Below are 13,153 nucleotides of genomic sequence, written 5' to 3' on the forward strand. Positions count from 1 at the left end.
GTAAGCCCAAACAGCAACCTACAAGACCCTCAGTGAGTTTGGATTAGTATTTCCCTGTGAAAGCACACTGTGTAACAAGCGATCCCCATTAAGTTACTGCCTTATCCATGAAAACATCTCACACTTTGATAAGATTGTACTTTCCTTCTGCAAATTATTCTTTTACTTAGAATACTGTCCAAAACTCATGATCCACACCTCATTTTTTTCTTTTCTTCTTAGCTCGTCTTGAGCAATAGTTCTCTAGGCTTTCTTAAGGACTTTTAAAGTTTTTCTTGGAACATTGGCTGCAGGGAAATCTCCTCCATGCCATGCAATATCACCTGGAAAGTGTCTGATTGAAGCAAAGGTTTTCATTCGTCAGCGTGACAGTGATCCCCAAAACACTGCCAAATACAGTAAAAGCATACCTGGAATAGAAAAACACACAAAGGAACACTATCAGTCATGTTGGCCTCCCCAGAGTCTGGGTGAAAAAGCAGAGTGGGATCAACTTGAGAGTAAACAGAATAAGAGGCCGCCAACATCCAAAGAAGAGCTTTAAATGTCCATCAAGATGTCTTGAGAACTATTCCTGACAACTACTTAAACTACAGTTCAGGCTGTGTTAAAGAATGAAGGTAGTCATACCAAATATTGACTTTTAGGCTCCTTAGAGTTGCAGAAACTCTGTTTTGTCTTATCTACTGTGTGTTTGAACTTGTTTAAATAAATCGCAGAACCTGCTTCCCATTTTCCTAGAAAAATATAAAGAAATGATCACATCTTGATCTGACTGTACAAAAGTACAAGCATAGTTAGCAAATGGTTTAATGCCACTTTGTACCATGCTGGCACCATTCAGACTCTGTTAAGAGTTTTATTGCATTAGGATAGACCAGACCAGCAAGCTCAGCTTACACCAAATCACAACCTTCAATTAGCTTTTGATTTACTTCATCTCTGCCTCCTTTCCCCACTTTCTCCTGCAGTGAAATTGTTTGAGGTGATTGAAACAGAGAAGACTCTTTATTTGGTGATGGAGTATGCCAGTGGTGGTAAGTGAAGCATTAATTCATGTCCACCAAACAGGTGACATTTTGTTAATTTTTCTGAGTGTCACTCTGTTGTGTTAGTTTAACTCTAAAATTCATTGCAAAAATGCTTATTTACAAATCTGTCACTCCAGCTAGTCACCATTTCAAATTAAATATTAAACATGTTATTTGTTGGGTTACCTCAAAGCAAGCATTAGTACATGGTTATTGATGTGATTTTTATCAATATACTTATTGATAATTATATATTTCTTCTTTCTACAGGTGAAGTGTTTGACTATCTAGTGGCTCACGGCAGAATGAAGGAGAAGGAGGCCAGAGCCAAGTTCAGACAGGTGAGTCATCAGTATCGCAGCGCTCACGCCTCTGTCGTCATTCCCTTACTGTTTTTTGAGAGAAGACTGCATGCACCAAGATCAAGCTTTATCACTGACTGCAGAGGAAAGAGGGAACAACTTCCTTTTAGATGCTGCTCTGACATCTAGTGGTGCTGCAGGAGCAATAAGGCATCTACAGTAGTTTGTGAATTTACTAGTTTCCTTTCATGCTTGGCCTGAAAGTGAACAGAATTCAATTTTATTTTTATTCTTTTTCCTTCGGTGTAACGTCGACAGGGTCAAAATCCAGATGTGTTCATTTATGTCTGAGTGCATGCAGGTTTGTGGCCTCTTTTAAATAATAGCTTGATTAAAGATCATGTGCAAATACTAATAAAATGTTTTGCTTGCATGAAAGCTCTCTTTGTTTGTTTGTCTCACGTTTTGAGATAAACAATGTCACTGCAAGAATCTTATACAATATCCAGCCTTCTATTTTTCTTAACTGCTAATTCAAATATTAATTTCACTGGAGGGTCTGAAGCCTTTTCCAGCTGGCATAGCATGAGAGGCGAGGTGCACCTGATCAGGTAGCTAGTCTTTTGCAGTTATATTCACATCTGTGGCTAATTTAAGGGGTTTCCACACCTGTGGAAATCGAACTCTGATTCTGGTTAATTTTCCCCTTTCGTGCAGTTAGTTTGTGCAGGTGTGATCAGACAAAACAACCGCACCGTGACAACTGGGGGGAGGTGGTCTGGAACGGTTCATTTATGGTGTGAACGTAATCCAACCCCGATCTGAACCAACTACCCTGGTGTATGTTACAAGTTTAAGTTAAAAAACAAAAATCCCGTAGAAACGTATTTTTGTTTTGTTTTTTATTCTAACTGCAGGAAGATACTATAGATGTGCAAAGGTCTGCATGGGCTAGCAACTAACTGAAATGAATGTAAATTCAGTTTTCTCACCCAACACCTTCTTCCTGTATATACCTTTGTTGCTCCCGCCCCAGCCAATGAGTGCACTGAATGTTCTCACGTGGTTTGTTGTGATGCGTTTTGGTTCACTTGGATTTCACTTGGATTTTTGTCTGTGTGAAACCAAACCAAACCCTGGGATGAAGCTGCTAGTTTACAAACTCATCAACTGATTCAGAGTAAACAAGCTATCGGTGTGAAAGCGCCCTTAGAATCACCAGCTAGTCCTACGAAAACAGTTTGTGAACAAACACCGGTTTGATTAATCAATAAAGAAAAGGCTGCAGTTTGTGTGCATTTCTATGTAATGTACATGATATTGTACATGTATTTAACTGTCATGATGCCTGTTTTGTTTTTTGTTTTTTTTAATATTTCAGATTGTGTCTGCAGTGCAGTATTGTCACCAGAGGAGGATAGTACACAGAGATCTAAAGGTGAAAGTTTGTGAGACAATTTCTCCTCACGATTATCCACATCAGTCACTTCCTGTCGGTGTTGACAGTCCACGGTGTGCTTTGCCTCTTTTTCTCTTCACTGCAGGCAGAGAACCTGTTGTTAGATGCAGATATGAACATCAAGATAGCTGATTTCGGCTTCAGCAATGAGTTCACTGTGGGCAGCAAACTGGATACTTTCTGTGGCTCTCCGCCATACGCTGCTCCCGAACTCTTCCAGGGGAAGAAGTACGATGGTCCAGAGGTGGATGTCTGGAGTCTAGGGGTTATCCTCTACACACTGGTCAGCGGCTCACTGCCCTTTGATGGACAGAACCTAAAGGTGGGCAGCTGTTTTGTTTGTTTGTTTGTTTGTTTGTTCTAAGTAGTTCATATTGACTCAGGAACTACTTGGAAATTTTAATGTTGCAACTGGTGATAAGCTTGGAAAAGTTTTTTCTCTGTGAGCACTTTCCACCTCTGGCTGTCCACATGTCGATAAAGTGCTCTGTGTGTTTCAGATAAAATGCTTATGTAATCATCTGATCTTAAGATCATATTGCACTTGGGTCTTGCAGATATTCTCAGTTGTGTGCATTCAGACAACAGAAAACACTGATACAGTGTACATAAAGGGAGGAGTTATTTTTCTACCAGGTTTCATCATGGTTAGTACAACTGTGGTGTTGCTCTTGAGTTGAGTTACAAATTCCTTTATTAATTGTCCACATCACAGTTGAGAGTGAGGAAAAGCTTTTTGAGAGACAAGTCGTATAGAAAGAAGAAAAAACAGAAACCAACAGTAAAACTACAAATGCAAATCTTTTCCTCTGAACTTCAGCGCATTTTATTAAAAAATATTTATTGTCCAAATAATTAAGATAAAAGAGATAAGATAACCTTTATTAGTCCCACACGTGGGAAATTTGTTTTGTCACAGCAGCATTATAGCTGAACACATTATAGCTGAACCGTAACAGTGTTAGTAATTAGATCTTTTATTCATCAGTTTGAATACTTCTGTTTGAGTATGAAATAGCTTGAACTCCAAAAGCCTGATTACCGTAAATGAAGTTGGGCCAAAAAAAAAATCTGAGCCATTCTGACAGACTTATGATGTTCACACGAGGTGGTTACTTCAACCATAAAAAATTAAAGGTGGAATTTACTGTGTATTGTGTGTAATGAGACATGCGCATGAATTCATGTTCCTTTAATAAAGCAACAGTTTGGACTAAATTTAGTCAGATTCACTAATGTTCACAGCAGGGCTGAATGACCTGCAGTGTTATAGGCGCATTGATCAATATCTTTACAGCCACAAGTACAGCATGTGAACACAGCCAGCCAAAACGGAGCCATAGGAGAATAAATATTTGACTGGCATTCACCACTTGACTCTAAATAGCTACTGAGTGCACACTTGATGAGTAAATAAGCAACATTATAGAGCGATTGTGTTGTTTACGCTGGGGTCTGCTCCTTTCAAATGGCTTACATGGGAAAAATGATGCTGTTCCTTTTATTGTTAAACTTTGTTGCTAAATTCTCCTCCTGTCTGTCTGCAACTTTGGTGTGCAGGAGCTGAGAGAGAGAGTCCTGCGAGGAAAGTACCGTATTCCCTTCTACATGTCCACAGACTGTGAAAACCTGCTAAAGAAACTGCTCGTGCTCAATCCCGTGAAACGAGGCAGTTTGGAGGTAATACCTGTGTTTGCATTGATGCAGCTTAACAGTTATTTCCTCTCCAGCAAGTAGTCAAAAAGACAGTCGTAACCATGTGGAGTGATATTGTTTTAATGTCATGGAAGCAGGTAATTGCCACTGTTGGTTGGTGGAAAACAAAAGAATGGTTTTAATTTTATAGCCTGTCAGAGGAATGATATTCTTCAAAGAGTGGACTTAAAATTTGATTTCACTACAGCCTTCATCAACAGAAAAACTAAATGGAATGGAAATAATCCTTAATTTTGTGTGCAAAATCCTTATACGATGTGCATTCATTATTATGAGCGTGTGTTGGGCAAGTTACTTTGAAAAAGTAATTAATTATAGTTACTAATTACTACTTCAAAAAAGTAACTGAGTTACAATATTAAAAGTAATTAATTAATTGAAAAGTAACTATTGCGTTACTTTAAAAAAGCGTTTAACCCTCTGGGGTCCAGGGTATAATTGGCCATTTTTAACTACTTTTGATTTTCCCTCCACATTTTACCTTTAAAAACTATTTACTTTGTCTTGTTTGGTATCATTCTTTTCAGCACAACCTCACCTGTCTGAATTTCATTTTGACATACTGTATTAACACAATTGATTTAAAATCAGACAAAAAACATAAAATCTGAGTAGAAAAAGTTATTTTTACTGTAACAACCACAAACATGTTTAATGAATCATATTTCATAACTTTAAATGCAAATATAAATTGTCAATTTTAAAATCCTATGCACAAGTTTTGCAAACAAAGTTATTTGCATCCATTTACCTTTTACCTTGATTTTTTTAAATAACCATTTCAAACTATTTACATAACAATCAGCTGTTCTGCATTCAATAAGATGCCACAAATTATTTGTGCCACTCCAAAACAATAATTTCTGTCCACTATAAAGGAAAACATCACAGCCTGATACCTGCAGCAGTCGCCTCATTGTTCTGACACACAACACAAAACTATCCACAACACTACACACTAACTCTCTCTCTCTCTCTCTCTCTCTCTCTCTCTCTCTCTCTCTCTCTCTCTTGCCGTCACTCCTAACTTCCCCTGTTTTTTTGGGGGTTTTTTTGCTCATAAGCAGAGAGTGCTTGCTGCGCTGTCCTTAGGCAGTAAACGCGACTAAGCTATTGAGGAAAAAACCAAAAGTCATTTTTATCATGACTCTGGTTTTACGTAGCCTATCAACACAATTTATAAACTGGTATATTTCACCTTGTTTCTTTGTCTTTAAGTGGTCATGTGATTGGCTTACCACGACTACTTTATTCTTCCTCAGTCAAACAGCAGCTCTCATGCAATTGTTTTGCCCCCTGAGCTCCAGGTGTTGTCCTAGACAGTGATTGTGATTATCATCCGCGGGAGCGCGCGCAGCTGCTTAAAGCTGTAGCGCCCAGATTACTTACGTAAACAGCTACTTCCGTGCAACTGATATAAGATGCGGTAAGCTGAACACAGCTTCAACCTTCTGTTTGTTGGAAAATAGTAACGGACCACATTTCCTTGTTAGTAACTGTAACGGCGTTGTAACGATAGGAAAGTAATTAGTTAGATTACTCCTTACTGAAAAAAGTAATGCCATTACTTGTAACGGCGTTATTCCCATCACTGATTATGAGTTTTTCTCCTTTGCAAATAGTGTTTGGACACTCATTGTTTACAGGTCAATATCATCCCTGCATTCAGACCCAGGCTCAATAGTAAAGATTTCTCCAGTAATAATAACAATTGATCGCCATGTTGTCAGACTTTCGTCAAATTCCTGTTGCGTGTTGCATAACTGATTAATTACGAGCCGTTAAAGAAGATATGCATGATTTTTAATTGCCTTCTTTCTTTGTCAGCAAATCATGAAAGACCACTGGATGAATGTAGGTCACGAGGAGGAGGAGCTTAAACCTTACATCGAGCCTGAGGCGGACTTCAGTGATTCATCTAGAATAGGTGTGTGTTTGTGTTTGTGTTGATCTCATTCTTTGTCATTTAAAATTCTGGGATTCTCGCCGCTAATGTTAACTGACTCCATCACTCAGAGCTCATGGTGACGATGGGCTTCCCTAAAGATGAGATCACCGATTCCCTGCAGAATCAAAAATATGACGAAGTCATGGCCACTTACCTGCTCCTGGGAAGAAAAGCCCCGGAGGTGAGTTTGTTTGACTTGCGACTCATTGATCGCCTACATCACCTCTGCAGTGAGTCATGTGACCACATCCGCCTTCACGTTGCAGTTCGAAGGGAGCGAGCCTCTGGCTAACAGCATCCTGGGTCAGCGACAGCGGCCGACCAGTGACATCAACAACAGCTCCAGCATTTCTCCCGCCCATCCCAAGGTCACGCGCAGCATCTCGACCAATCAGAAGCAGCGCCGCTACAGTGATCATGGTGGGGATGATGATGATGGTGGTGGTGGTGGTGGTGTCGTAGAGAAGCCAAGTAAAGTAACCTCATCCTTCCCGGCTCTGAGAGTGCTGCGTGTTGTGTAGAGGGAAGTTACTCTCAGTCACTGATGATTGGCCGAATGAGTGTACACTGCTGAATAGACCTCAATAAGCTTTACAACAGAAACATTTTCCCACCGTTGACACTAATTTAGGAACTTTCCATTCCTCGTGCTCTCAGATTTATTTATGGTGGGGGAAAAAAGTATTTAAAACCTCGACAGACTAACTTGTTTGCTTAATGTGGTCTAATTTTCCTAAACAGTGAACCAACGCTTAAATTTCAAAATCAGTGACTCAGCCTGCACACTGCACTGGTTGTGTAGCAGCTTCCTCCTAAGTCTTGTGGGGCCATTGTGTTTGGCGCCATCTTCTGGCTTGCTGCTTTCCTGCAGCTCCCTCAGGAGCAGCACCTCAAAGCATGTGGAGGGAACAGCTCTGCTTGATATGTGCTCACCTTGGCTTCTGTATCTGTATAACTCGATGCTGCCTCTGAAAGATTCGATGATGTATAAATCCTGGCTTGGATTGGCTTTGCTTGATACTGTCCTCGTCTGTTCTTTTTCTCCTGAAAGCTTAAATGTTGGAGGTGTAGAAATAACGACGCGCTTGGTTAAACATAAGTAAGTCCAATCCCGTTTGTTTGTGTGTGCGTCTCTCCTAGTGGGTCCGTCTGTGCCGCCGGCGGTATCGTATACAAAGCGTGGCCAGGCTTTGAGCGTGGAAAGTGACCACAGGGAGGAGTGGGACGGAGCGCGCCGGCTAGAGCTCAGCACTTCAAAAGGAGACGTTCCTGCCTCACCCCTGGGGGTGCAGGAGAGGAAGAAAACCACAAGTGCTGTGGGGGTGAGGAAGTGGGCACTGTACACTGCGTACTCCTGAATAAACAACTTTTGACAGAGCCGTGTTTAATACTCAAGAAAACGTTTTGTCCTTTTTATATGATTCACAGTAATTTTAAGTAAATTTTTGTTGTCTCTCTGCACAAGCAGACCAACGGGTCTATGACTCGCAGGAACACATACGTGTGTGAGCGATCCTCCACTGACCGCTATTCAGCTATTCCCAATGGCAAAGACAGCAGGTACGTGCTAATATTTAGATCAATCTACAGATCAGTTTTCACACCTGTAGTACTTTGCTCTGTTTTGTGTTGGTTTCTTCACATACACTTAAAGATACAAGTGAACTAAAATGCGTCACTAGAAACCACATGAGAACGCTGAGTTTGCTTATTGGTTGGAAGTGCCTGGGGCACAGCAACAAAACTAATAACAGGATGGAAGAGTTGTGATCTGGGCTGGCAAGCAGTGGGTTCATTTTATGCTTAGTTGCTACATTTTGTGCACTCTGCTGCTTCCCAGAATGCAAGGCTTACCTGGCTACAGGAAGGCATGTAGCCCAAAGTTGCAGTGCACACCTGGTAGCTAGCTCAGCTTAAAGGTTTTCTTTCTCTCTTTATCCATCCATCTGACACACACTGAACAGCACCTCCTGTGGGTCTACAACAGGGGTGGGCAACTCCAGGCCTCGAGGGCCGGTGTCCCTGCAGGTTTTAGATGTGTCCTTGAACCAACACAGCTGATTTAAATGGCTAAATTAGCTTCTGAACATGTCCTGAAGTTCTCCAGAGGCCTGGTAACCAACTAGTTATCAGGTGTGTTGACCCAAGGTGAGATCTAAAACCTGCAGGACACCAGCCCTCGAGGCATGGAATTGCCCACCCCTGGTCTACAAGAAGGCACGCCAATGTCTTCTCTTTGGGTGTCACCTGACTGGGCTCCATGGGCTAGGGCTAAGGCTCGGCCACCAGCCGCCCTCCCTCGACAAGGAGCAAAACAAACCAGAGTTTGATTTCAAGCGGGGCAGGTGTGAAAACACCGTGCATGCATGTTTTTCCATGCTTATGAGCATCACTATTCCTGTTTTTATTTTATTTTATTTTTTTTTTTTTTATGAAAGCCACAAATGAGAAACTTGTGGTTTCACATTTGTGAATATGCTGTTTAAATAATATGAATTGAACATTTTATCTTTATCTGTACTCTGCTTCGGTCTCCAGTTTAACCGAGGTGTCAGGGAGTACCCCGTCGACTGCAATGAGCTCCACACGACCTCGTCACACCAAGTCTATGTCATCATCAGGGCATCCTTCAAAGAGCACACTGCCCCCCATCGATGACAACACAGAGCTTAAAGCCAGGTGAGCAGCCGAGTAGGTGATGGAGATTACAATGGTGTATTTTTTTTAAGTTAAATGTCAACATGATGATTTAAAATCTCAGATTTATTTTCAAACTTTACAATTAAAAAGGAAGAAAATAAATCTCCATAGTAGGGCTGCAAAGATTCAAGTAACTTAAATAACTCAATTTTAAAAGAAACTTTCAGTGCTTTGTTTAATCCATGACTGTATGGCGCTCAGTCGTCACCATCTAACCAGTTTAACGTGGGGCCGGAATCAGTCTGCACACACAGCTGTTATCGTGTTATGGTGAGCTCAGGTGGAGTGAAATAAAACGTTTTTCTAGCATCCAAAACCCGCTCGTTCTTATAATCAACTTTAAAACCTTTACTGGGAAGAAGCTGATAGCACTCGTTAACCAAACTATGTGTTCATCAAGCGCCATTGTGAAGAAAAGAGAACTTTGCTCCCATCCACCACCGTTTCTTTTACACAGCATGAATTCTACAGAGGTTAAAATAAAAGCACGTGTGTAGAAAGTGAGATGAACAGATGAACTTTTAAAGTCTGGCGCGATGTTTAACTTAGCCAGCTTGCTGTAGGATGACGGCAGTTGTCCTACTTTTCATTGGAGTGATACCTGTGACTCTGAAGGGGGCAAAGACCATATTTAGTTTAAGGCTTTAGGAACATAATTTTCTGGGTTACTTAATATAGAATATAACACTCACAGATACACATGGACATCGTGAACACACACCAGATCTACCTCATTCAGGAGATTTGGTAATATCACCCCCCCCCCCCCCCCTTTTTTTTTTTTTTTGACTCGCATTTGACATAATGTTCTTTTAAAAATTGTATTTAATATGGCACATAAATGATTATTTTTTCTTAAACACATGCAAAACGTTGCAATTTCTAATCAATGGAATAACTGATAGAGTACTTGATTACTGAAATAATAATCAATAGCTGTACGTATGTCCAAACAATGGTAAGAATTGGTATATGCCTTGATAGCTGTGGCTCAAAAATAATCATGAAACAAAAATAATCATTATGTTTATTTTCACAGATCATCATGCAGGTGCTCCTCAACATTTAACAATGAGAATCACAATGTTGAGCAAATGTCCTTGGGTCATCACTTCAGAAACAAATTACAAACATCTGTTGGAACAGATCATGTGATTGCACCTTAGTTAATTTTTTTTTTATATTCATTGCTTTGATTTCACTCAGCAAATGGAACAATTAAATGTACGGTCTGTGTCTTTAAAAGCAGTCTGATGGTCACAAACTGCTGTTTTACCCTGCACGCTCACACAGTCATTCAGATTCAGCAGTGGCGTTAAAAATGTACTTTTCATCGAGAAATACCATAACTTCATTCTAAAATACAAACAGAAATGTGCCAGATGTTCATCTCCTCCAACGCGTTTTTCTTATTCTGCAGCTCGTCTCCACGCGGCCCCTCCACCTCTCCGTCTGCACACAGTATTAGCACCCCAGAGAAGAACCGTTTCCCCCGTGGTACCACCAGTCGCAGCACTTTTCACGGAGCCCAGCTCAGAGACCGCCGCAGCGCCACCTACAACGGACCTCCAGCTTCACCCACATTGTCTCATGATACGGGGGCTCTCGCTCAACAACGCAGGGGCACCTCTACAGGGATCATTAGCAAGATCACCTCCAAGTTTGTCCGCAGGTCAGTGCTTTGTACCTTAGAGTCGTTGCACCCAGCAGTTATTGTACCACCGTGGTCTCAAACTCAGAGCTACATGTTAAACAAATATTTGACTGAGAACAGCTCAACGCTTTCAAAACTGCAGGATGTAAAGCCATACTTTACTAATTTATACTTCCTTTGTGCTAAGGTGCTTTTATTATTGAAGGGAAATGCAGGTTCTACAGGGAGAAACATTCATGTGCTCCTGGTGTAGTCCCATTTCCAGATCAGGAAGTCGTTCTTCCTGCTTTGTTTTGTTCAAACTTACAGTACTGTGCAAAAGTCATGAGCCACCGCTCGTTTCTTCTTATTTTGCTTGGATAATGGAAGACAAGTGCAGTGATTTACTTAAATGTGCAAACATACATGGAAATAACATCTGGTTTGACCACTTTTATTTTTTCAACACAACCTCTGTCTTGTAATTTCTTTAAGTAGTCTTGAGGAATATTTCTCCAGGCTTCCTAAAGGACATTCAGAGCTCTTCTTTGGGTGTTAGCTGCTTTTTTTTTCCTGCCATGTAGAAATAATGTTTGGTTTGATGCTCTGAGGTGGCAAATCCACGACTGAATCTGTGTTTTGTTTTCTATTCAAGTAGTATTCTTTAGCTGTGTGTTTGGGATCATTGTACCACTGAAAAATGAAGTCCCTGCCAACCAGACATTTTTCAGATGCTGTTGCATGCAAATTATTCTATTTTTGACAGGATCCCAAACCCCACTGGCTGAAATGCAGCCCTAAACCACAACAGGAGACTCCAGCATGTTTTACAGAAGACTGTAGACACTCTCTCCTGCCATCCTTTATACTTATTGATGGCAATTTATACCAAAACGCTCCTTGAAAACAAATTCTAAAGAAATGAGCAGTAACTCAAGATTTTTGCACAGTACTGTACATTAATTATCTAAATCAGAAAGTCACTTTTCTTTCTAGTCTGACACCAAATTAATATACAGTTATTTTTTAAATAGATTACAAGGCAGTTCAGAAAAGGACTTGAGTTTCCTTCCATGCTAGCAGCTCTGTAAGGCTATACTTGGTAAAAACATGCTAACAGGCTCACATTAACAATACCAGGTGTTAGCTTTATCATGGTCACTGTGTAAGTTTAACAAAATAAAAAGTACAGCTGAGGTGAGGTGAATTATGTTGCAGGTATCAGTCATTGGACAAATTATTAGATGCATTCAAATCTCGATACACAACAAAAATCATCCCTGGACATACTGTGTGTCTCTGTGTAAAAGTTACTGAAGTGATTAAAGGAGTTGCGACGTTTGTTCGGATTCCTTTATGCGAACTTTCCAGGTATAAAAATGAAGGAAGCGTCACGCTCTCTGCCTGTTTACTATAAATGCTGCATAGTTTCCCCAGTCCTCTGTGAATATCACACATCCACACTGCCACCCCTCGTCATCCATACAGCAGTTAGCACCTTCACGCTGGTCCATCTGGTGGAGGCTCACAGCTTTCTCTCCTTTTCTCCCCGCCTAGAGCTCTGTCTTTCAGGTCGACCCAGAGGTAGGAGAACATAACGCTTGCTGCACTTGTCACCCCCGTCCGAAATAAACCAAACCTCTTTGTGCCCACTATGACCTTGGCCCGTGTTTCCTTAACCCCTTGCGTACTTGCCCACTACACCACGTCCTTGCCTACTGACACCCTTTGTTATGCAGTATTTCCCTCCCTTGTGTCCACTGCCTCTTAAACAAACCTCACGGCTCACCAGCTTCTTCTGTACTAAGCCACCAGATATCTGCTTCTCAAGTTGCTAGCTTTCCTCTCCTTATTCTCCCCCATCCTTTGGCTGAGCTTAACAGAAAAGACCAGGCAAAAATCCAGAGGCCGAATGGACTGTCTAGAAACGCTTTTCCGCTCTTTGCAGATCAGTGGGGATTAAGGAAAGGTAGCGTATTGTAGATGGGATGATGCATTTGGTTAATGTGAGCTATAATAGAATGACCCTCAAAACAAAGACCGTCACAGTCACCTCATTGTGTGCTGAACCCTGATACCCAGGAGTGTGGATTCTTTCCTGGCATGATGCCTGACACCCCCTCTGTGTCCAGTCATGATGGGGGTGGTGTTTAGTAGTGAGTCGGGGCGGGGCTGCATGTGTTGATATGATCCCAAGGGAATAACGAGTCTGTTCCTGGTTTATTTCAGGGTACCTAGTGAGGGAGAGGCCAGTGCCAGGACAGAAACACCAAGGTAAGAATTTGTGAGATGTCAAGTTCACAGAGAACGTGAAACCCAACTCTGCCTACTTCCCCTGTCCCCGCTCTCACTCTCTCCCTGATG

At 41.3% G+C, this 13,153-nt stretch overlaps 1 protein-coding gene across 4 annotated transcripts in view; it reads left to right on the plus strand.

Moving 5' to 3' along the window:
* The window catches only part of mark1 (MAP/microtubule affinity-regulating kinase 1), a 35,426-nt gene that overhangs the window by 21,413 nt on the left and 860 nt on the right, over positions 1–13,153 (plus strand). Inside the window, exons 5-18 of one of the 4 annotated variants that reach the window (XM_082557574.1) lie at positions 972–1,037; positions 1,302–1,372; positions 2,715–2,771; positions 2,878–3,114; positions 4,353–4,472; positions 6,336–6,435; positions 6,525–6,637; positions 6,723–6,927; positions 7,597–7,778; positions 7,925–8,016; positions 8,995–9,135; positions 10,577–10,828; positions 12,347–12,373; positions 13,019–13,063. In XM_082557574.1, coding sequence (XP_082413700.1) covers positions 972–1,037; positions 1,302–1,372; positions 2,715–2,771; positions 2,878–3,114; positions 4,353–4,472; positions 6,336–6,435; positions 6,525–6,637; positions 6,723–6,927; positions 7,597–7,778; positions 7,925–8,016; positions 8,995–9,135; positions 10,577–10,828; positions 12,347–12,373; positions 13,019–13,063 — 1,708 coding nt within the window. The remainder of the gene's footprint in view (positions 1–971; positions 1,038–1,301; positions 1,373–2,714; positions 2,772–2,877; positions 3,115–4,352; positions 4,473–6,335; positions 6,436–6,524; positions 6,638–6,722; positions 6,928–7,596; positions 7,779–7,924; positions 8,017–8,994; positions 9,136–10,576; positions 10,829–12,346; positions 12,374–13,018; positions 13,064–13,153) is intronic. The other 3 variants (XM_082557576.1, XM_082557575.1, XM_082557577.1) reach the window with 3 other exon arrangements.

This window comes from Aulonocara stuartgranti (genome assembly GCF_965226115.1).
Source record: "Aulonocara stuartgranti genome assembly, chromosome: 13".
In the NCBI taxonomy this organism is placed as follows: domain Eukaryota; kingdom Metazoa; phylum Chordata; class Actinopteri; order Cichliformes; family Cichlidae; genus Aulonocara; species Aulonocara stuartgranti.